The 21316-nt window shown below is 55.2% G+C and overlaps 1 protein-coding gene across 1 annotated transcript; it reads left to right on the top strand.

Moving 5' to 3' along the window:
- Positions 1–3079: 3079 nt before the first annotated feature.
- RGS14 (regulator of G protein signaling 14) lies at positions 3080–19264 on the top strand. Its single transcript, XM_059417456.1, is given in 17 exon segments — positions 3080–3096; positions 3991–4215; positions 11126–11147; positions 11323–11501; positions 11862–11954; positions 12038–12181; positions 12543–12686; positions 12804–12915; positions 13231–13343; positions 13796–13999; positions 15717–15793; positions 16040–16166; positions 16276–16357; positions 16464–16510; positions 16590–16704; positions 16978–17090; positions 17093–19264. Coding segments are annotated over 16 exon segments (1794 nt in total). The 5' UTR covers positions 3080–3096; positions 3991–4170; the 3' UTR covers positions 17270–19264.
- Positions 19265–21316: the final 2052 nt, after the last annotated feature.

Here is a 21316-nt window from a genome sequence, read left to right on the forward strand (position 1 = left end):
CAACCTGGCCAAATGCCGTTCCATCTCCTTGGCGGCTCCAAGGAACCTGTCCGCCAGCCTCAGCAATGGGTTTCTAGGAGCGACAAGAGCCGCAACCAATCGTGGAACAGCACGTTTGGCTTGTAAGCCAATGAGGAACAGAGGGATAGTAGGACTCGGGGCAGCACGAGGGGCGTGTGCGAAGCGAGGCATGCTGGAACTTGTAGTTTGGGGGGGTTCGCGCGGGCTGGGCCGAGGAAGAACGAGCTTGGCCACCAGCCGGTGATCGCATCTCTGGAGTAACATTTCCCAGTCCTGGGGGGAAAGAACTCAGAATGGAAGGAGGAAGCCTGAATTCCAGCTCCCTCGCCCCCTCGTACTCACTGGGTGGCTTTGGCTACCCAGTCTTAAAGGTTTCTGGCCCCACCTCTCTCCTAGCACCAGGCCTTTGGAGACGTAGAATTCTCAGTTGCGGGCGTCTACTACTTCCAACTCGGGTGGCCCAGTAGGGTTTAAGCCAGAGGAGTGGACCCGGATCCTATCCCGGACTCCTGAGACGGTTGCTACCCACCCGGATCCAAATCACTAAAGGTGCCCGCCCGCTGCAGCTGGAAGGGGCCATGAATGGTCCAGAAAAGCCACCTGTGGACCAGAGGTCAAAAACTGCTGGCACACAGCTGGGGGGTAGAGCTCTGTTTTACCTGTTCATGCTGTTTCAATACAATGATTTAAATATCGATTTCATTTCATTTATTTTTAAAAATTTTATTTATTTACCTGACAGACAGAGATCACAAGTAGGCAGAGAGGCAGGGAGAGAGAAAGGAGAAAGCAGGCTCCCCGTGGATCAGAGAACCTGAGGAGGGGCTCCATCCCAGGACTCTGGGATCATGACCCAAGCCGAAGGCAGAGGCATTAAACCACTGAGCCACCCAGGCGCCCATCAGTGTTTCTAAATCGACAGACTTAACATCAGAAATCCAAATTTCCGGCTTTTCAGGAAAATCTGGAGATCCAACCACACTACGCCCATGTGGCCTTACAAAGCCCTTCCTCTTTGGAGCTAGCCTTCCCACAGGCCACTAATTTATAACACCTGCCCGGCCCCTCCAGCTATTTGAATTAATAACCCCTGCAACAGCTCACAGGGTCGGGGGTGGAATCATTGGTTGGTTGCTCCTTTATTTTATTTCAAGAATCTGCCCTTTTGAATGAGTGAACTTATTCAAGATTAGTGCTGAGACATCTTTCTGGATCACATACTTCTGATTAGCTTATTAAAGTAATACGCTTATCTATGTAGTACAGACATATAATACAGCAAAAGTCCCCTGCCATTCCCTTCCAGAAATGTATATCTATATCTTCCACTAGACCTCTAAGACAGCTGGGATTTTTGCCCGTTATGCCCGGCATCTAAAACCACACTTGGCACAAAGGAAGTGATTAATAAATAATTAGTAAAAATGTGAATATTTGTTCTAGAACCTGGAATTGGGCCATGAAGAATGAGTAGGAAAGGCATTCTCCGCAGAGGGAACAGGAGATGCAAAAGCCCAGAGGGATGCCAGAGAGCATAGGGATGAAAGCAGGTCAGAGTGGCTGAGGAGAGGTGGGTGAGAGTATAGCTGAGGCCAGAACTAACTTGAAGGGCCTTCTATTTCCAGCTAAGGAACATGGCCTTTTTCCAGAAAGCAATGGGATGGTTTTAAGCATGGGTGTGGCCAACATGGGTTTCTCTGGCTATGGTGAGGAGAAGAAACTAGAGGGGAGTTACCTTCCCCAGGTGGGGAAACAGACTAGAAGGTCATTATGACCAGATGAGAGATAGCAAGGCCTGATCCAGGGAAGTCTACAGAAGGAAGGGGGATTGGATCTCCCACACAAAGACTAGAAATCAGTAATTGATCCCCTGTGGGAGCCAGGGAGAGAAAGAGAAGTTGAAAACAGAGTTCTGAGAGCTGCAGGGAAGAAAACTTGATAAGAACTAAGAGATGGGAAGTCCTAGGGTTGGCTGGGGTCCCTGGGGTAAAGATGTGGTCAGAGCTGAAATTGGCATCTGTAGTGGAGAAGTGAGAAGAGGAGAGGATGACCTTGGCAGGGGCCAGAGCCTGTAATGGGGCCTTTTTGGGAAGAAAGATGAACTGTTGGCATCTGGCCTAGTAGCAGCCCAGGTGCAGCTCCCAGCACCCAAGCACACATATTCACAACTTAGCAGTATCTAACTTGATCTGCGACCTTGGACAAATCACTGCTCTCTGAGTCTCAGCTTCCCAATCCATAAAATGGAAATAATGAGCGCCACTCACAAAAAGTGTATAAGGATCAAATGAAGTCATATGGGGAAAAGACCCTGTAAATGGTAAAGCCCTCCATGAAACCGAGGCCCAGAATCAGGACACAGCAGATAGATGGGCAGTTCCCACTGACATCACGCACCACATAAATCACCCCCAAGCACATTGCCATTGTCATGCACGTTATTAAGACAATGCTCCAGGCCCAGAAGCAGCCTCCAATACACATACCAAGTCTGACTGAATCCCTCTATCTGGGGAGCCTGGAGCAAGGTGTCTGGGAAGGGATAAGTCAGGCCAGGTGAAGAGGGGAACACTAGCTGCTATCACAAACAGACTCAAATGTTTATAACAGCTCAAAGATTATTCCTCACTCATGTAATAGTGCAAAACTAGTGTTCCTGGTTGATGGGTGGGTTCCCTTTGTGCCCTAATACAAAGACGCTGTCTCCTTCCTCCTATGGCCCCACAATCCCTTAATCTCCTTCATCCAGCCAGCTAAAGATGAACGAGACCAGGTGGAGGGCACATATTACATAAAAATCTTGGTCCAGAAATAGCACCCATTGTTTCATTCACATTTACTTGGTGGGACTAGTCACAAGGCCACACCTGACTGCAAGTGAGCCTGGGAAATTAAAGTTTAACCATGTACCCAGAGGAAGAGGACATGAACTTGTAGTGAAGAGTCAGCCAGTTATACCACCGAAAGGTTCAAGTCACAGCCCTAGATGGGAACAGTAGGATAGAGGGTAAAAAACCGAAGAGGGGCCCAGACCAGAGTGGTGGGTGACTTGAGGGTGCTAAGCCCATATACAAGGTAAAATGCAAGCTCTTTTGGTGGGTGCATGTCTGTATAAACAGAGACCAACTAAGGACTCTAGCTAAGGGCCCAGAGTTCAGCTCGCCTTGGGCCGGGGCTGGGAGGGCAGGGTGTCACTCTTCAGCTGATGGTGCTACACCAAGGTGGGATTTTTGTATGAGTGAGAATGAACACATAGGCGTCACACATGGAGGCCACTGATGCACGTGTCACCGGGAGGGCTGAGGACTTGCATGTCTATGGGCAGTTGTACCTGTCACATGCCCCTGTCCAGGGGACTAGATACACAAATACAGGGGTTTCTTTTTTTTTTAATACAGGGGTTTTTTATGAAGGGCGAGCCTCTGTGTTTATGACACGCATGCCTGAATGGTCTGTGTGTACATGACCGTGCACGCAAGGTGTCCATCTGTCTGTACACTTGGGCACATATCTGGGTGGTGCCTGGGGGTAGTCACTCCGCATGAGCACAAGTGCCTGGGGGGACACTGGGTGTGCCCATGCACAGCACACACACAGCAGGTGGGAGCTAAGCGTGTGTTGAGTAAGGTACATGTGTACATACTCAGTGCGCATGTTCACATGGTGACGTGAGCCCCCGCCAGGGTGCAAAAGGTGACTAAGTGTGTGAGCACACACTTCTGTGTGCCCAGACATGAACTTGGAGCTCCCTGGACTGGGCCAGACCAGGCCGAGCTCCTTCCTGGGTGCACAAAGGTCTCTGCGATGTGCTGGTAATAGTGTGGGGCACTGCCAAGGGTGCACTGGTGGCATGTGTGTGTGCCTGTGAACGTGTGTGTGCGTGCGTACGTGTGTGTGTGTGTGTGTGTGTGTAGGAAGAGGCATTCGCTCTCTTAGACCTTGCTTCTTTCTGTGGTTCGGTTTCTATAGAGACACTTCCTGTGGCAGAGAAAAGAGGTAGTGAGCTGGTGTTTCAGGATGTGAGGGCCCGCAGGAGCGGAGCCGGGCTTTCTCTGTTGCCTGCCTGCCACTGTGCAAGCTCTGGCCGGGGCTGCCCACAGTCCCCATGGTGGGCTCTCCTCACAGCAGGGACCCGTGAATAGCGGCGGCATGCCAGGGAAGCCCAAGCACCTGGGTGTCCCCAACGGGCGCATGGTGAGTGTGGGCTCCAGGCCAGGGGGAAGGGGTGGGCACACCCAGGGTGGAGCCCAGGAGGCACGCCAGGCAGGACTGGGCAAGAGCCTGCATGCTGCTCACGGGCGGGAGAAGTTGGGTAAAAACAGGAGCAGGCAATGGGACCTGGGACTCTCATCCTAGGACCTTCTAGAGGGCCCTGCTGGGGATCTGGGGCAATCTTGGAGAGGAAAGCAGAGTACAGTGGGTATAGGCTTCTGGTCCCCACTGCTTCCTCTCCGGCCACTTTGGTCCCATCCGGGGCAGGGAGACCTGGCATGCCCTTTGACCCCTGCCTACCCCCATAAGGGCCCAGACCCCTACATCTGACTTAGCCTCATGTCCTGTCCCCTCACCCCATGTCCTAATGTCCAAGGTCAGGTAAGGGGAACCCTCAGTGGGTCACTGCCCTTCAGCTGGACCTGCTCCAGAGGCTTCCTGCCAGAACAAGTAGTCTTCGGGCAGCCTGGGATGGCTCAGCCAGGCCGGGCCAGCTTGGTGCAGCTTGTCTTTTCTATCCTGGGCTACGAGGAAGGGTGGGAGCAGCTGGGTGCTCGGATACCCTGGCTACTGCTGCTGCCCCACCCCCTAAACCCTCTCCCTGGCTGCTTCACCTGTAAATCATAGCTGTGCTCAGACAGTCCAGCTTCTTTATACATTCAGCCGATGGGGCAGACTGTGCTGGGCCTTTCTTCTCTCCCTAGGATACCAGCCCACTTGGCAGAGCCCAGCCCCTCCTTGCAACCCCAGGAAGGCCAGCCAGTGTCTTAACCTCCAACCTAGCCCCAGCTTAGGACTATGGAACAAAAGCAATGGGTCTAGAAAGAACCGGGTTCCAGTCTTGGCTCCCTTGTCCCTTACTAGGGGTCCTCTTTGACCCTCAGTTTCTTCACTTGTAAAACAAGGAAATTAGAGCAGTTCTCAAAGGCTTGTTGAGATGATTAAGTGGAATGATGAATATGAGGCCCTTGACCCACTGCGGGGGCTCCATAAATGTCAGCCCAATGCTTTCTTTCGTGCTCAGCCCCTCTTCAAGGATCCCCTCCTTCATTCAGAAACTGAGGTTGTACTCACACTCCTACCTCCTAATTACCGAGACCCTACTCCACCTCTCCTTCTTCCAGTGTCTATTGCCCAGCCCCAGGCTAGTTGGGTGGGAAAGAAGCAAACCCCACCAAGCTGGCCCAGTCCCCCACCTCACTGTCTTTACTATCAACCTAACTTTGAAAGTTCAAGAACCTAAGGTCCTTGCACTCCAGCCCCAGAAGCACGATACTCAGGTGTGCTGGCCAAGGAAGATCATGTCCACTCTCACGCCCACCCCAGAGGGCAGCTGGGTTGGTGCTTCTGAGCAGTGCCCAGAACTGGGAGGCGACTGAGGGTACCTGGAGACAGACCCAGCCTCTGTCCCTCCCATGTCAGCCCATGCTTTCTCTACCCCAAAGTCATTCAGAGAAGGGAGGGCGCCCATGTTCTGCTCCCAGCCTTGGCAAGCTCACAGATGCCCTGGTTCCCAGAAGCAAACTTCACACACAGGTTATCTTAGCTCTTCCTGGGTCTGTTCTGAACTCTCCATGTCACCTCTTGAAACCCTGAGGGTCACAGCTCAGCTGCTTGTGGGTCATCGGTCAGCTTTCTGAAACCATGCTCAGCTGAGTGGTGAGGGGTGGACAGGCAGGGGTGCACACAGGGGCAGCACACAGAGGCACCCCTGGAGCCGGTGGCGGGCTCCTTCTATGGGTTACCCCCAGAGGGAGGCTCAGAGGAGCAAGTGACATGCTGAAGGCGGCCAGCAAGTAGAAGGGCCTGTATCTGAGCTCAGCCTCTCTGACTTAATGCCATTGCTCCCCCACCTCCCAGAACTGCCTGGCTCCGTCCTCCCCCACCTCCCCCTGCCACCACCCCCACCCACGGCTGCCATCATTCCCTGCTGAGGCAGCTTCATTTGTCAGCCTCGTCTTTCTGCCACTCAGCTTGTCAGGCAGTTGCAATGAAACCTGTCACTTAGAGAGGCTCCCAGCCCCCTCTCAGGGACATCTCCACCCAAACCCTGCTGCCACTTCATTTGTTCATGCGGTCATTCAGTCAACGGCTCCTCTGTGGGTCTGCTCTGTCCTGGCCCTGTCCCAGGCACTGGAGACCCAAACCCATTGCCCTGGCCCCTCTCCTCAAGCAGCTTCCAGTCTGGCAAGGCACAAAAGGCACGGGGACAAATATCAGAATACTATTCAGATTTGGGTAAGAGCCACGAGCCCGGGGTAGAGAAAGCTTGAGGGGGACCTGGGGAGGGAGACCTGACTTGTCGGAACATTTTGTGCATTTTGTGGGATGAAGTTCTTGAAAGGCTACACAATATGGAAGAGAGGATGGCATGGGAAGGGTCTGGATGTGGGGAGACACAGGGTGTGTGTGGAGGGACGTGGCCTGAGGGGAAGCTGAGCCTCAAGCCTGGAGAGAGGTGGTTATCATATCCTGCCACTCTCAGGAGCCCCCCTTAGTCTTCCCACCTGGAGAGACCCACAAGGCAGAGCCTCCCGGAACTCTGCCTGCTTTCTTGGCATCCAGCTCGGGGCTAGGGGTCAGCTCCTCAGGGTTGGCTCAGGCTGAAGGGGTTCTCTGCGCATATACCCAGAGAGGATCTGGGGACCTCAGTTTCCCCAAACTAGGGTGAAATGAGATAATGGTACAGAGTGTCCAGCACAGAAGATGCTAAGTCAATTGGCCTTCCCTTTGAGACCTGACCTCTCCAGAGGGCAGAGTTCAAGAGGACCCTGCTGGCTCTTTAGCTCTCATTGACTTAGCTCACCTGTGTCCGAAGAGCTGAGGCTCTGGGCCTCCCAGCTCCCCTTGTACATCTCCTGTCGGCCCAGGGAGGCAGCTTAGTGGAGGGAAAGACCTCAGGCTCCAGCTGAGCGCACCTGGCTTTTAACTTCAGCTCAGCCACTTCTCTACTGTATGACTTCTTTGGGTCTAAGTTTTCTCATCCGTAAAATGGGGCTAAGAACACCTGCCACACAGGATAAAGATCTGAGGAGAGAGCAAGAACAAGGGTGTGTGCTGTCAGAGAGAACCTGTCACTCACCCGGAGCTCAGCAGTGCTGGGCCACCCCACTCTAGCCTTGATATCCTTGGACACCAGTGGCCCTTCCAGGGCCTAAGAAAAAAGTATGGCACACTGAGGCCTGACCATGGTCAGGGGAGTCACCTTCCACCACACCCTTCCTCATCCTTTCTTCCCCTTTTCTCCCATTCACTCACCACTTCTCCTCAAGCAAGCCCGGGTGGCGCAAGGCTGGTCCTGCTCAGCACAACTTCCCCAGGCCTGGGAGACTAGGCAGGCGGGAGCCCTGGGCAGAGGCATCAGCATGAGGTCAGCAGAGCCCCTGACGGCTGCATGCTTGCTGCATGTCCACTCACTCTTCCTCGCAGTCGCAAGAAATTGGGGATGCTGAGCCCTGTTCTACCCAGGGGGGAAACTGAGGCCCAGGGGAGGAAGTTACTTGCCCTCGAATGGTGGAACTGAAATTGGACTCCATCCTCACTCCCTCCCACCTCCGGATCTCTGTCCCTACCCCACCTCAGCCCCAACTCTGTGGATCAACTATCAGGGGGGCCAGAGGGACAGGCAGAGGTGAATTGCAGGCCACAGAGATAGGGCATTCAGAGGAGACGAATCCCTGGGAAGAAGGGTGCCAGGACCTCATGCGAGAGCAGAGGAGGACTGCTGGGACCCTGATGGCTGCTCATTAGCACCAGATCCAGGAGAGTGCTTCATGGGAGGGAGTGCAGGTTGGGTCCCTGTACAAACCAGGGTTACCCTCTGGGAGCTACCAAACTAGAAGGACAGAGAGGCCTAGACACGGGTGGGCATAAGTGTGGTGGGCAGGAGGGTTCAGGGCAACTGGTCATTGGAGGGGACTGATGTCAATGAGTAGAGATTGGAGAGCAGTAAGTTCAGTGAGGGGAGTGGGAGCAGATATTCCACAAGAAAAATCAGCAAAAGCAGGAAACAGGAGTGTGAAGGGGTGTTGGGGAACCTAGAAAATTTGATAAAATGTAGGGTGGAGTAAGGGGGAGGGAAATGGGGGAGGCTGATGGGGTTCATAAGTCAGGCCCAGGCTGAGCTTCAGCTGTGACCCAGCAACAGCTCCACCTCCCCAGGGCAGGGAGCTTGGCCATTCCCACGACCTGGGAGCCAGCCTAAAGACACGGACAGTCAAGTCAACGTAATGTCAAGAATGAAAGAAAACAGGAGTGTGGGCTGGCTTGGGCCGCAAGCTCCTGTGCCCTGCCAGTGGCTCCAGTCCTGCCCCAGCAGCCATGGGGACTCTGAGCTAAGGAGAGGCTGAGGGCAGGGATACAGGGCAGGTGGGAGAGAGGCCAGTATGGGGTGGGGGGCAGAGGACCAGGTGGCCACCACGGAGGGGGAGGCAGGATGGTTCCCGGAGCCTGGGGCAGAGGATGGTGTCAGCAGCCCTAAGGTTAGCAAAGATGCAGAGCAGGCAAGATAGGCAGGTGTGGCAGGAGCAGAGCTGCCAGGAACAGAAGGAGCAGGCTGGAAGGGACCTTGAGCTTCAATTCTCGTGCACCCCAGGAGTTGGGACTTTCTCTGGCAGCCAGCCACTGGAGCTGACTCGGAAGAAGGAAAGAAGCCATCAGATGGGGGGTGCAGAGGCAGGGGGGCAAAGGTTCCAGTGGTGGGAGTGGGGCACCTGCGGGTGGGCTCCACGCCCAGCCACATTCTGTGCAAACTTTCTTTCCTCTTCAGCAAACTCTTACCTCCACACTCCCAGTGGGAGATGAGGCTCAAGGAAGAGCCAGAGGGTGTGAATGGAAAAGGGCAGAGCTGGGATATGTCTCTGGGTCTGGCAGTCCCCAACACCTGTGTTCTTTCCTCTACAACAGAGCTAGCAAACTCGAAAGTGGAGCAGGGTCAGACCCCAATACTAATGCAGCAACAGCAATGAGAGTGACCTTCATGCCGGATCATGCAGATCATGTTCTGGGTTCCTTATCTATATATTTAACTTATTTAATCACAGCAGCCCTTTGAAGTCAGGGGAAGCATTTGCCCTATTTCTATAGAGAAAGAAATTGAGGCACAGAGAGGTATAGTGCCTTGTCCAAGATCACACAGCACAAATGGGGACTCAAGCAGTCTGGGACAGCACCTGTTTCCATAAGTAACATAAATGGCATCAAATTGGCCCCAGAGACCTCTGAAGAGAACGTGCGCCCCTTCCAGGGAAGCTAGTTGCTGCTCAGGGCCAGTCAAGGTTGTCATGCTGGGAAGAAGCTCCAGCTAGCTGAGGCATCACAGGAGTTTACGTGAAACTCCTGGTTTTTAAATGTGGGAAACACCTTTAAACTTACAATGAAAAAAAAAAAAAAGTCTTGGTCCTCTTGGGTGGCTCAATCAGGTAAGTCCACTTAAACAAAAATGAGGCCCAAGATATTAATAATGTCCTACATATTTCCAGGCCAGCTCTGGCCCACAGATGTGGGACCTGAGGTTCCTAGGGGAGTGTGGGGAGCAAGGAGGGAGATTCTAGCTAGGAGGGCTGGGAGACATGTTTGCAGACCTCTTTCCAGCGAGGATGTAACAAAGGGACAGATGGGAGCAACCACCGTGACAGCCTTAGTGAGAATATAGGATTCGAGAGAGGGGAAGGAATTGGGGATGACTGAACCCAGGTAGTGGGAAGAAAGACAGGAAGGATGTAGGGAAACTGTTCCATGTCCTGCTTTGGTGGTGGCAGCGGTGGCTCCCTTTGGGACCGGCTGAGTTGGAAGGGCCTGTGGGACATCTGGGCAGAGATGGTAGCAGGAAGTTGGCTATGTGGATTTGGAATTGGAGAGATGTGGGAGGAGGAAAGGGCCCAGGACAGAGTCAGGGAGGGGTAGAGGCCACCTTGCGTGGGTAGGAGATGAAGAGGAAGCTGGAGGAGCTGCTAGGAAGGTAGGAAGACCAAGGGAAACCACTGCAAGAGTCATTTTGAAAAGAGGGGTTTTTTTTTTTTTTTTTTTCTATTTCACTAATGGTTGGGATTCCCACAGAAGTCGGAGCTGTGCGTGGGGGAGGGGGAGGATGGAGTTGGTCTCTACAGCAATGCTATTCACAGTGGTCTACGGACTAGCGCATCAGCATTGCCTGAGAGCCTGTTAGAGACGGAGAGTCTCTGGACCCATCTGGACCTATTGAGTCTGAATCTCTGGACCTGGGCTCCTACAACTCATTTCAATGCACACGAGAGTCTGAGAATGACTGTTCTCAACTATAAAATAGCATCCTGGCACCAGCCTAAGGTTGGGGGGGGGCGGGCAGGGTCTCTCAGTCTCTCCCTCTCCAAGAGGACATAGTTGCAACAAAGAGATCACTGGCTATAGAGACACCAGCAAACACTGATACAGCACTTACCACATGCTGGCCACTGTTTCAGCTGCTGGAAATGTCTTAAACTGATCTGATCCTCACAATAGTCCGAGGAAGTAAGTTACTATTATTATCATCATCCCCTATTTGCAGAGGAAGACGAACAAATAACGAGTCACACAGCTAGTAAATGGCAGAGACAAGATTCAGAGTCTCTGCTGATAGCACCATGCTGCACACCTGGGCTTAGCCAGCAGGTGCTTCGGGAGGAGGGAACCAGGGGCAAATGGAAAGTAAGCTGGAATACTTCCCAGCCCACAGTGGTCCACACATGATGGAAGGGGAGCCAGGAAGAGCCTGAGCAAAATGCAGAGTAAGCAGTGACCAGGCTGGGAATGCCCAGCATGGTCCTCCAGGGAAAGGAGAACACAGCTCTAGTCCTGAGGCCTGAACCCAAAACTGTCCCTTGAGAGTCCACCCTGAGCTGTGCTCTGACTGCCTACCTTGGGTCTCTTGTAGGTTCTGGCTGTCTCAGATGGAGGTAAGTGACAGAGGGTATAGAGGAGGTTTGCCTGGGGTGGGGGAGGGTATGTGGAAACAGGGTGGGGACACCCCTGCCACTTGCTATCTTTCCAGGGAAAATATCTGCAGATGGGGTTGGGTCAGGGGCTGGGAAAGGCCACAGGGTTCACCACCACTTGTCCATCCACCTACAGAGCTGAGCAGCACGGCGGGGCCTCAGGGCCAGGGCGAGGGCCGAGGAAGCTCCCTCAGTATCCACAGCCTCCCTAGTGGCCCCAGCAGCCCCTTCCCCACCGAGGAGCAGCCTGTGGCCAGCTGGGGCCTGTCCTTCGAGCGGCTGCTGCAGGACCCGCTGGGGCTGGCTTATTTCACTGTAAGCCTTGGGGTAGGATTGGGAGGGCAGATGGCAGTGGTCACTATAGTGTGTGTGGGGGGGAGGGGGTTGGGCATGGGAGAGGACATGGATGGAGCTTCAGACTGGCCAGAGTGGGATTCCTCTGTCAGCTGTGTCCTTGAGCCTTTCTTTGGCACCTTCTTCCTGTTCTCTCAGCAGGGAACTTTCCTTGTCTCTGCCTCTCATTTTCTTTCTGTGCTTTCCAGTCTGGCCTCATCTGTCTGTCTGGCCCTATCTTCCTGACTTGGTCTCTTGGCCCTACCTCTATCCCAGGCTCTCTGACTGCACCCCCTGGCCGGGTCTCTTTGTCCCTAACTTCCTTCTCCTTCTCTGGGCTAGGAGTTCCTGAAAAAGGAGTTCAGCGCTGAGAATGTAACTTTCTGGAAGGCCTGCGAGCGCTTCCAGCAGATCCCAGCCAGCGACACCCAGCAGGTGGGGGAAAGGGGGGCTGGGACAGAGTGGTGGAACCAGAGCCTGGGCCATGTGCCTGAACTTCTCTGTCCCTCCTGCAACAGCTTGCTCAGGAAGCCCGCCATATCTACCAGGAATTCCTGTCCAGCCAGGCGCTGAGCCCAGTGAACATAGACCGGCAGGCCTGGCTAGGCGAGGAGGTGCTGGCAGAACCGCGACCGGACATGTTCCGCGCACAGCAGCTCCAGGTGAGCTGTTCCAAGGGTCTCTTGGGATTAGGGGGCGTGGCCTTGGAAGAAAGTGCAAGAGGCGGAGCCAGATCCAGGGGCGGGGGCCGATTGTAGCGGGTGGGATGTGGGTGGAGTGGGGTACGAAAAAGGGCAAATTTAGATGCCAGAGCCAAAGTAAAATGCAGTGTCAGGTTGTGGGTCAGAGGGCGGTACCAGAGGCTGCAGCGAACAGGGGCTAGAGGCGGAGCCTAGCTGAGGTAGAGGCGGAGCCAAGGGGGGCGGGGCTGGACCAAGGAGTTGGGTGGGAGGGGCTAGGGTCTTGCCAGCCAGGTCCGGGAGCAGCCCTCTCCCGCTCACCGCCCCGGAGCGGGTCCCGCAGATCTTCAACCTGATGAAGTTCGACAGCTACGCGCGCTTCGTCAAGTCTCCGCTATACCGCGAGTGTCTCCTGGCGGAGGCCGAGGGACGCCCCCTGCGGGAACCTGTCTCCTCCAGCCCGAGCAGCCCTGACTCCACGAGGAAGGTGCGGACGGGAGGCTGTGGGCAGCAGGGGGCCGGGTGCCGCTCTGTAGAGGTGTGCCCCTGGTCTGCACACGGGCTGGAACCCAGCCCGGTGCCAGCGCCTTTCCTGTACCCGCAGAAGCCGAAGCTGAAGCCCGGGAAGTCGCTCCCGCTGGGCGTGGAGGAGTTGGGGCACCTGCCGGCTACTGAGGGCTCTGGGGGTCGCCCCCTCCGCAAGTCTTTCCGCAGGGGTGAGGGTTGGAGGCCCCAGAGAAAAGTCTGGGTGGGAGTTTGGGCAAGCTTTGAGAACCCCCACTTCCTCCTACTTGTCTTCTAGTCTGTAAATCTGTGAAAACCGAAAGAGAGGTCCCGGTGACCACCACGTTTCCCCGCTGATTTGGTTTCTAGATTAGAGCAGAAGTTTGGGAAACCCCCTCAGTAGCAACACTTCCATGGTCCCAAGACGCCTTAGACCCCGCAGGAGAGCTCCAGCGGGGTCCCCCTGGTTGTGGAGAAGGGGGTGTAAGGAGCAGGGGCTGTTTTGTTCACTGCTCCCTCTCCCCTAGAACTGGCAGGCGGAGCCCCAAACTCAGCCTTACGCAGAGAGTCCCAGGGCTCCCTCAACTCCTCCGCCAGTCTGGACCTTGGTTTCCTTGCCTTTGTCAACAGCAAATCTGAGGTGAGCGGACTTCTGGGGGAGATGAGGCCTGGGCTAAAACCGCTACTCATGCACCTTTGGGGGGCCGCCATCACTCATAGTCACAGTCCTCGTCCCCAATTCCATCTCCTGTTGCCAACCCCTCATACTCCTTACTTTCTTCCTGTTCTCACCGCGCCTTGGACCCCTGCGTGCCATGGGTGTACATTCTCCTCGTGTGTGTGCACGTGTGGGTGCCCAGGTGTCCCCAGCAGGTGTATGTGGGTCAGCGGGAGGACCTGTCTCTAGGCGCCACTACATCTGGGTGAGCATATCTATGTTGTTGTAGGAGGAGTGCCTTTGCCTGCCTAGAAGTATGCCCTTAGGCGTGTGCAGGTGTGTGTGTGCCCCAGTGACCTTACCTGTCTGTGTACCTCCCTGCATGTCCCTGAATGTGTATACATGACCTTCCCTCTGCTCCTGCCCGGAAGCAGAGCCACCGGAAGAGCCTTGGGAGCACAGAAGGTGAGAGTGAGAGTCGGCCAGGGAAGTACTGCTGCGTGTACCTGCCTGATGGCACAGCATCCTTGGCCCTGGCACGACCTGGCCTCACCATCCGTGCCATGCTGGCGGGCATCTGTGAGAAACGAGGCCTCTCTCTACCTGACATCAAGGTCTATCTAGTCGGCAATGAGCAGGTGTGAATCTGGTCTGGTCCCCAGCTCTCACTCTCTTCCTGATCCTGACCCCAACCCCATTCCTATCTCTATTCAGCTAGGCCCTCCACCCCAGTTCTGTTCCTATCCTCACCCCCTTCCTAATACCAATCCCCAAAACAACCCTGCCCCTCCCCCTATGTCCAACTCCAAAGCAGCCTAGCACCAACTCCTCAAACTCAGGCCTCCACCCCCATCCTATGAGAGTCCCATCCTTACTCCCCTTCCAGCTTCCAGCTTCACCCATCATCTTCACCGGGGGGAGAAGCATGGCCAGAACTGTGTTTCCCCCCATGACTCCCAGAGTTCCTACTGGCCATCCTTGAAATGGCCATCAGGGACACCCAAATGCACTGAGCCCATGAAAAACTTTTCTTGAGCTGCAAATGAGCATTAAGTTTTAAAGAGGAGTCTAAGGAAAAACTCACTTTGGACTAAACCATCCCATAAGGGGGATCTAAAGAAAGAATGCTGCCTTCCAGGGAAACCCTGCAGGATTTCCTTCACTCAGGCAGGACCTAAGGCACTACCAGGTGGGTAGGCAGAGGGACCCGGGCCTGAGTTCTGACCTCCAGGTCCACAGGATGGAGGTGAGCCTGGCAGGATGTGATCAGGGAAGAGAAGCTGAAGCTTCAGAGAATTTCTGGGGAAAGGCAGGCTTTTCTGGGTGCTGCCAGGAAGCCTTCATGGAAGAGGCAGCTGTTGATGAGGAGAGAATAAGGATGGGGAGGAGTCTGCCTGGTAGAGCTGTCAGGAGAGGATATTCTAGGCAGATGGAGCAGCGTAAGAGAAGTCCTGGATGTGGGTAAGAAGTGCAGGGCAAGTTCCAGGGCCGGGAGAGTGGGACTGGGAGGGCAGTCGTGGGAGGAGCTCTGCCCACTCAGGCCACCCGTGCAGCCTCTGAAGCCCAGATGGGTATTCACGACTGCCAAATATAACTCCCCACCCACACTCCACCTGTCCCTGCAGCATAGCAGGGACCTATCCCTGGAAGAGGCTCCCTCCCTGCCCCGGGCTAGTGCAGACAGTGGGGACTAGAGGGGCAGTAGTCACTACACCTACTGTTTATATACCTACTGTGTGCCCGGCACTGTGCAGACACTATGTCCTTCTGGCCTCACCGCAGTCGTGGGGGCAGAGAGCTTGTTGCAGTGAGGAGACAGGAAGTGTCTTTGGTAGGTGGGGATGGAGAGAAGTAGACAAGTGTCAAAAAGGGGACAAGGCCTGGGTAGCTGATCAAAGGTGGGTGGTGAGGAAGGAAATGCATCCAGCTGGTCTAGCTGGGTTTCACATGCCTGAGAGACAAGGGGGCAGCTATCCAGGAGGCAGGGCCTGGCCTGGCCTGGCCTGGGAAGAGGCGGCCCCATGATCCAGGACCTAGGCCTGCTCCTTATCTAAGCAGCCTCATTGCCATTCTGTGCTTACCCCACTCCCATGATTCCTGTAACTCCACTTGGTTTCCGAAGCTGTCCAACCTTCTTGTCCCCTTCTCCCTGGCCTTGGCTGTATTAGGCTCCCAATCTGGCCAGGTGGCTTACTCCATCTACATCACTACACCTCACCAGCCCATTGGCCCTTGCCTCTGACCCTCAGGGGACCCCAGTGGGTGCCATCAGAGAAGTGAGGTGGTTCCCTCAGACCCTGGGGATGGTTGGGGCTGAGGAGAGAGGACTCTGAGACGTCCCTCTGGCATCTGCAGAAGGCCCTGGTCCTGGACCAGGACTGCTCGGTGCTGGCGGACCAGGAAGTGCGGCTGGAGAACAGGATCACCTTCGAGTGAGTGCCCCTCCTCCCAGGCCTGGGGCCTGGTCCCAACCCTTGTTTGGGTCCCAGTTCAGGTTCTCCCTCTCCTGTCCCAGCCTCTGGCTAACTGTGTCACCGGAACTAAGGGCCCACCCCCAACTTACCCCAACCCCCAGTTCAGGCTCCGCCCCCTCTTAGACCGGTTCCTGGTGGGTTGGGGGAGAGGCGGGGCCCGCTCTCCGCCCTGCAGCCCTGCCGCAGCGCGAGGGTCCCGTGCAGGGTCGAGTTGGTGGCTCTGGAGCGCGTGGTGCGGATCTCCGCCAAGCCCACCAAGCGGCTGCAGGAGGCGCTGCAGCCCATTCTGGCGAAGCACGGTCTAAGCCCGCAACAGGTGGTGCTGTGCCTGGTGAGCCGGGGCGGGGGCGGGGGGGGGGGGGGCGGACGGACAGCCGGGCGGGTCAGGGGCGGCCGGGAGCGGGCTGCCTGGCTCGCAGGCTGCTGACCTGTCCCCACAGCCAGGCGAGAAGCAGCCGCTGGATCTGGGGAAGCTAGTGAGCTCGGTGGCGGCCCAGAGACTGGTTTTGGACACTCACCCAGGTAGAGAAGCAAGGCTCTGGGGCTTGGTCCCTGGAGATGGCTTGGGCCCAGAAGGAAAGGGGGCCAGGTGGGAGGCAAACACTAACAGTGGTGCTCTCTGTCATAGGTGTGAAGATTTCCGGAGCTGGAGATATAGCCCAGTACTGCAGTCAGGTGAGAGAGGGAAAGGGGTCCCCGCTCTACCCACAGTGCCTCCCCTCCCAGTTGTGGCTCTGACTCCACATTCTTACAGGGTGGCCAGCCTAGAGCCCAGAACAAGGCTACCCATCCCCCTCCACTGTCCCTCAACTCGCTGGCCGAGGCGCCCAGTAGTATCCCTGGGAAGCGGCAGACCTGTGACATTGAAGGTACTTTGGGGATGGTGGGAGCTAGGGACTAGCAGCACTGGGACCATCGAAGGTGGGTGGTATCCAAGAGGCTTAAACTGAGGCATGGGAACTGCATGTCTGGAAGAGTGTCCACTGGGGCTAGGGGAACAGAGCGGCTGAGGATGGGAGGGCGTTGGGGAGGCTGTGGTCATAGGAAGGGCAGCGGGATGATGGTGGGCTAGCATAGGCAGGTCTGCACCAATGGGCCTCTTGACTCTATGTGCCGCCGCCCCCCAACCCCCACCTGCCCAGGCTTGGTGGAGCTGCTGAATCGAGTGCAGAGCAGTGGGGCCCATGACCAGAGGGGCCTTCTGCGCAAAGAGGACCTGGTGCTTCCAGAATTTCTGCAGCTGCCAACCCAAGGGCCCCATTCCCAGGAGGCCCCACCACAGACTGTATCAGAGGTCCAGCCCAAGGGGGACCCCTCGGACTCCACGGCCCACGCGGCCCTCTGACAGCCGCCCAGCAGTCCAGGCCAGCTGCACGGCACCTGGCGGGCCAAGCATGCTGTGGGCCCGCTCTGCATGCTCTGTCTGTGCCATGAGTGTCCTTGGCCCCTTCCTGCCACGGGCAGGCCCGCAGGAAGAGCTGGAAGGCAGTGGAGAGCGGGCTCAGAGGAGCCACACCCCACAGCTGCCACCACTTGCTCCCTCATCGGTTCACTCCCCCAACCCTTGCTGCCAGGCCACTGAGGGGAGGTGGGGCTGGCCTCCCCAGTACAGGCAGGCCCAGCACAGAGGGGCAGCGTTGGAGTGCGAGCCTCCCCACCCCGGGTAGAGCCTCGGCAGGGAGCAGGACGAGGGGCTGGCCCCTCGGCAGGGAGCTGGTATGAATAAGTCCTGGGGGTGCGGGTGGGCAGCCCCTCACTACTCACACAGGCGCTGCTGGACATATGGATTTTGAAGTTGGCCTGGGGCAGCTGGGTTTGTCCTGGATGTATGATATTGTTATTATAATAGTAATTATTATTCTCCCATGAAGTGTGTTCCTTGTGTGCCTGTCTACCCTGGGTACCCCCCCCCCCCCGAAACTGTATTGCCTCCGTCACCAAGGTTAATACCAGGAAGCCCTTGGGGACCTCAGGATGTGCCCCCTGACTTCCTGTTGTCAGAACTTCTCTTCCTGACTGCACAGAGTATTGAGGTGTGACTATGAGAGATAAGACAGAGACAGGAGGGACGGAGGAAAGGGAAGGAGGGGAAGACCCTTCGGGGGAGCCGTGCCTGTGTCCCCTGTCACCATGCTGTTCCTCAGTCTCTGGATCTGAGCAGAGTACAGTATCTGGATGTCGTCCTCTGCTTCTAGTGGGGCTCAAGTGTCTGCAGACATGGCTGTGGGCTCCTTTGGATGCATTAAGGGCCTTTTGGAAATACTGGTTGTTGCACTGGGGGCAGGTTTTGTCTCCTGTCTGCTTGGGCTGGGTGGTCATCCCTGTCTTTAGGCAGCCCACACATTGAGGGGGAGCAGGGAGGATCTCCCAGAAGGAGGGCCCAGTGTATGGGCAGAGAAGCCAGACTCAGGCCCCGTGCTGCTGAGCTAGAGGAAACCAGGGGACATGAGGACCTCGAGGGGACACCTGAGGAGTGAGGGGCCCTCCTGACCCTGAGGTGGTCAAGCTCTCATCCCCATTCCAGTTCTTTGTGCTTGTTGTCCCCTCTGCCAGGAATTGGTGCCCCCCCCCATCATGGCACCTCTTCCTTGAAATTCCTGAGATGGATCAGTTGGGTTTTCTGGCCCATCAGGCCTTTCTCCAGAAGTTGAACCCAAGCTTTTCTTGGGGGCTCTCAGCCTTTTGCTCCCTCTACCCATTTTGCTTGCTGGGTTGACCAGAACCCTTAGCTGCTGGGGGTGGAGGTGGGCTCATGACTCAGGCCTGGCCGATCAGAGTTTGGTGCAGGAACAATTCTCTGACCTCAGTTGTGGTCATCTACCATATCCCAGGGCTTTGAGCAGATTATGCAGGGAGAGAACCTGCATGTCAGTGAAGCCAACACAGGAGAGCTGGACTGAGAGATAGAAGGAGATTCCTGACCAAAGCTACCTGAACACCTAAATTCACCCAGGCTTGAAGTCACCCACCCCTAGACATCCTCATTTAGGCAAGGCAATACATTCTTTCTGCGTGCATGTGCCCGTAGCTCTGAGTAGGTTTTCTCAGACCAGCAACTGCAAAAGTCCTACTTCATTGTTCAGCTTGAACACCTCAGTGGAGCCTTCCCCGGTCACAGATGATGTGGTCTAAATACTTGTGTCCACCAGCACCCCCCAAATTCACATGTTGAAATCCTAGTCCCAAGGTGATGGTATTAAGAGGTGGAGACTTTGGGATGTGCTTGGTCATGAGGGTGGAGCCCTCGTGAGTGAGGTTAGTGCCCTTATAAAATAGAATCTCCACCTCTTCTACCCTGTGAGGACGGAGCAAAAAGTTGGCTGTCTACAACCTGGAAAAGGGCTGTCACAGACACCAGATGTGCTGACACCCTGATCTTGGACTTCCAGCATCTAGAACTGTGAGAAATAAATTTTGTTGTTTATACATCTCCCGGTCTCTGATATTTTTGTTACAGCAGTCCAAATGGACAGATACCAGATATGACATTCCCCATAACTTTGTTCTCTACCATGCTGTCCGGTTTCCTTCCGTCACAGTGCTCATCCCACTCTGTAGTGACCTTGTTTACTTTACACTTGTTCGCTGACAACACGATAAACATGCCCTGATGGCAGTGACCTTGTCCATCGTAGTCAGTGCTGTATCCCTTTGGCCTAGTGGGAAATGATTCTGCAGCCTCAGATAGACTCAGTGAAGGACACAGGGACAGCAAGGCAGTGGAGGTCCTGGGCAGGGGACTGCATAGCACCAGGATCATAGTCTGTGGCCAGAAGAAGGTGGAGAGACAAACCCCTGTCCCTTCTCCAATCAGCTGCAGAACCTCCTTATACTTCCTGGGCCCTGGGGGTTCTCCCTTGGGGGCAGAGACACTTTCCACGTGTGAAGATAAAGAGGTGGGGACACCAGCTGAAAGATGGGACCTTCCCAAAGTTGGCAGATCCTGAGGCAAGCGCACCCTTCACCCATCAGTAATAGCAGTGATGCCTACGACTCTAAAGGACCAACAGATGCGACTGCCCCATAACAGAGGAGGTCATGGGTCAGATAAAAGGGCCTCTAGAGATGTGAGCTCCTGCAGGGGGAGGAAAATTCACATCAGCTCAGGCCCCCAAGTTAGGCATGTCCCATCCTTTATCTCATCTTTGTCCTCAAGACAAAATAGCCTGATGGGGATGAAACCAAGGCTACAGGAGGGGAAGTGACGAGTCCAGGATCCTGCAAGGAATTTGTTGCTGGACACAATCAGACAACACATAGGCTGTCTGACTCAGGAACACACAACAGGGAGCAGGGAGGAAACCCTGATGGGAAGCTAGCACCCTCTCGGGTGAGGATACATTGATATGGCTGCTCTGGGGAGCAGCTTGGGAATTTCTGCTGAAAATTAAAAACACACAGCATGTGATCCCAGAAGTACCACCAGAGAATCACTCACTCCCAGGCACAGGGAGCCCCATCCCTGCTGGGCTGTGTATGACCCAAAAACTGGCAAACAGACAAATGTGTGTGGGGGTGGGGGGTGGGGAGTGGGATAACAAAAAGGTGGTGGTGTGTCTATGCCCTGCAATACCACACAGCAGATGAAGAATTAGGTAGAACATGTTCTGCTGTGGAAAGTTCTCCAAGATGTATTATTGTTCAGTAAAAGAAAGTAGAGCAATATGCATGACATGATACCTTTATATAAACCACAAACACAGAGACACACTTAAAAGGATACAGAAAGAACAGAGAATGTTCTAGAAGGATACATGTCAAATAGACAGGAAAATAGAGAGGGGACCAGGACTGGAGGTAGTAGTCAAAGGACACTTTAACTTTAGCTTTAATGCTTTTTAAATGATGCAATTAAAATAATTATAATAACAAAGAACTTCTCAAGGCCACTTCTTTGTCACTCTGACCCACCATCCCTTTCTCGAGAAGGATAATAAACTCTTCCTTTGTGGGGCTTCAGCCCACAGCCCACCTTGGCCCGCTTTGGCTGGCTGCTGTGTCCCTTGTCCTCAATTCCCCAATATGTCCCCTGAAGCTGTCCCAGGCTGAGGGAGACCTAGTTCCCTCCTCCCAGCTCTGCACACTCAGAATCCCTCAAGGTCCTGGGCCCTCACTGCAGCGATGGGGGTCCAGGCCCACAGACAGAAGGCACCAGCTGGCCAACCCCCAGGCCCTTTTCAAAGCCCCTGCATTGCACAGAGCTGGACTCCTGCGTGGTTGGGAAAAGTCATGAAAGCTGCTTCCCCTCACCCCACCAGATGGGAAGCCTGGAGGGGAGTCAGCCTATCCACCAAGCACCCAGTGTGAAGGAGGGGAGAGGACACATATTTGCTGACAGCTCTGCAGTCCCCAGCACCCCCATCTTGCGGAGGACACAGGCGGAGAGAGTGGGTGGGACTGCCATGAGAACGGCCATAGGACCCAAGCCTCTGAGAAAGAAACCTGCTGCCTATCTCTGGTCCCCTCACCCCTCTTGACAGT

Source organism: Mustela nigripes, chromosome 12, assembly GCF_022355385.1.
Source record: "Mustela nigripes isolate SB6536 chromosome 12, MUSNIG.SB6536, whole genome shotgun sequence".
Lineage (NCBI taxonomy): Eukaryota > Metazoa > Chordata > Mammalia > Carnivora > Mustelidae > Mustela > Mustela nigripes.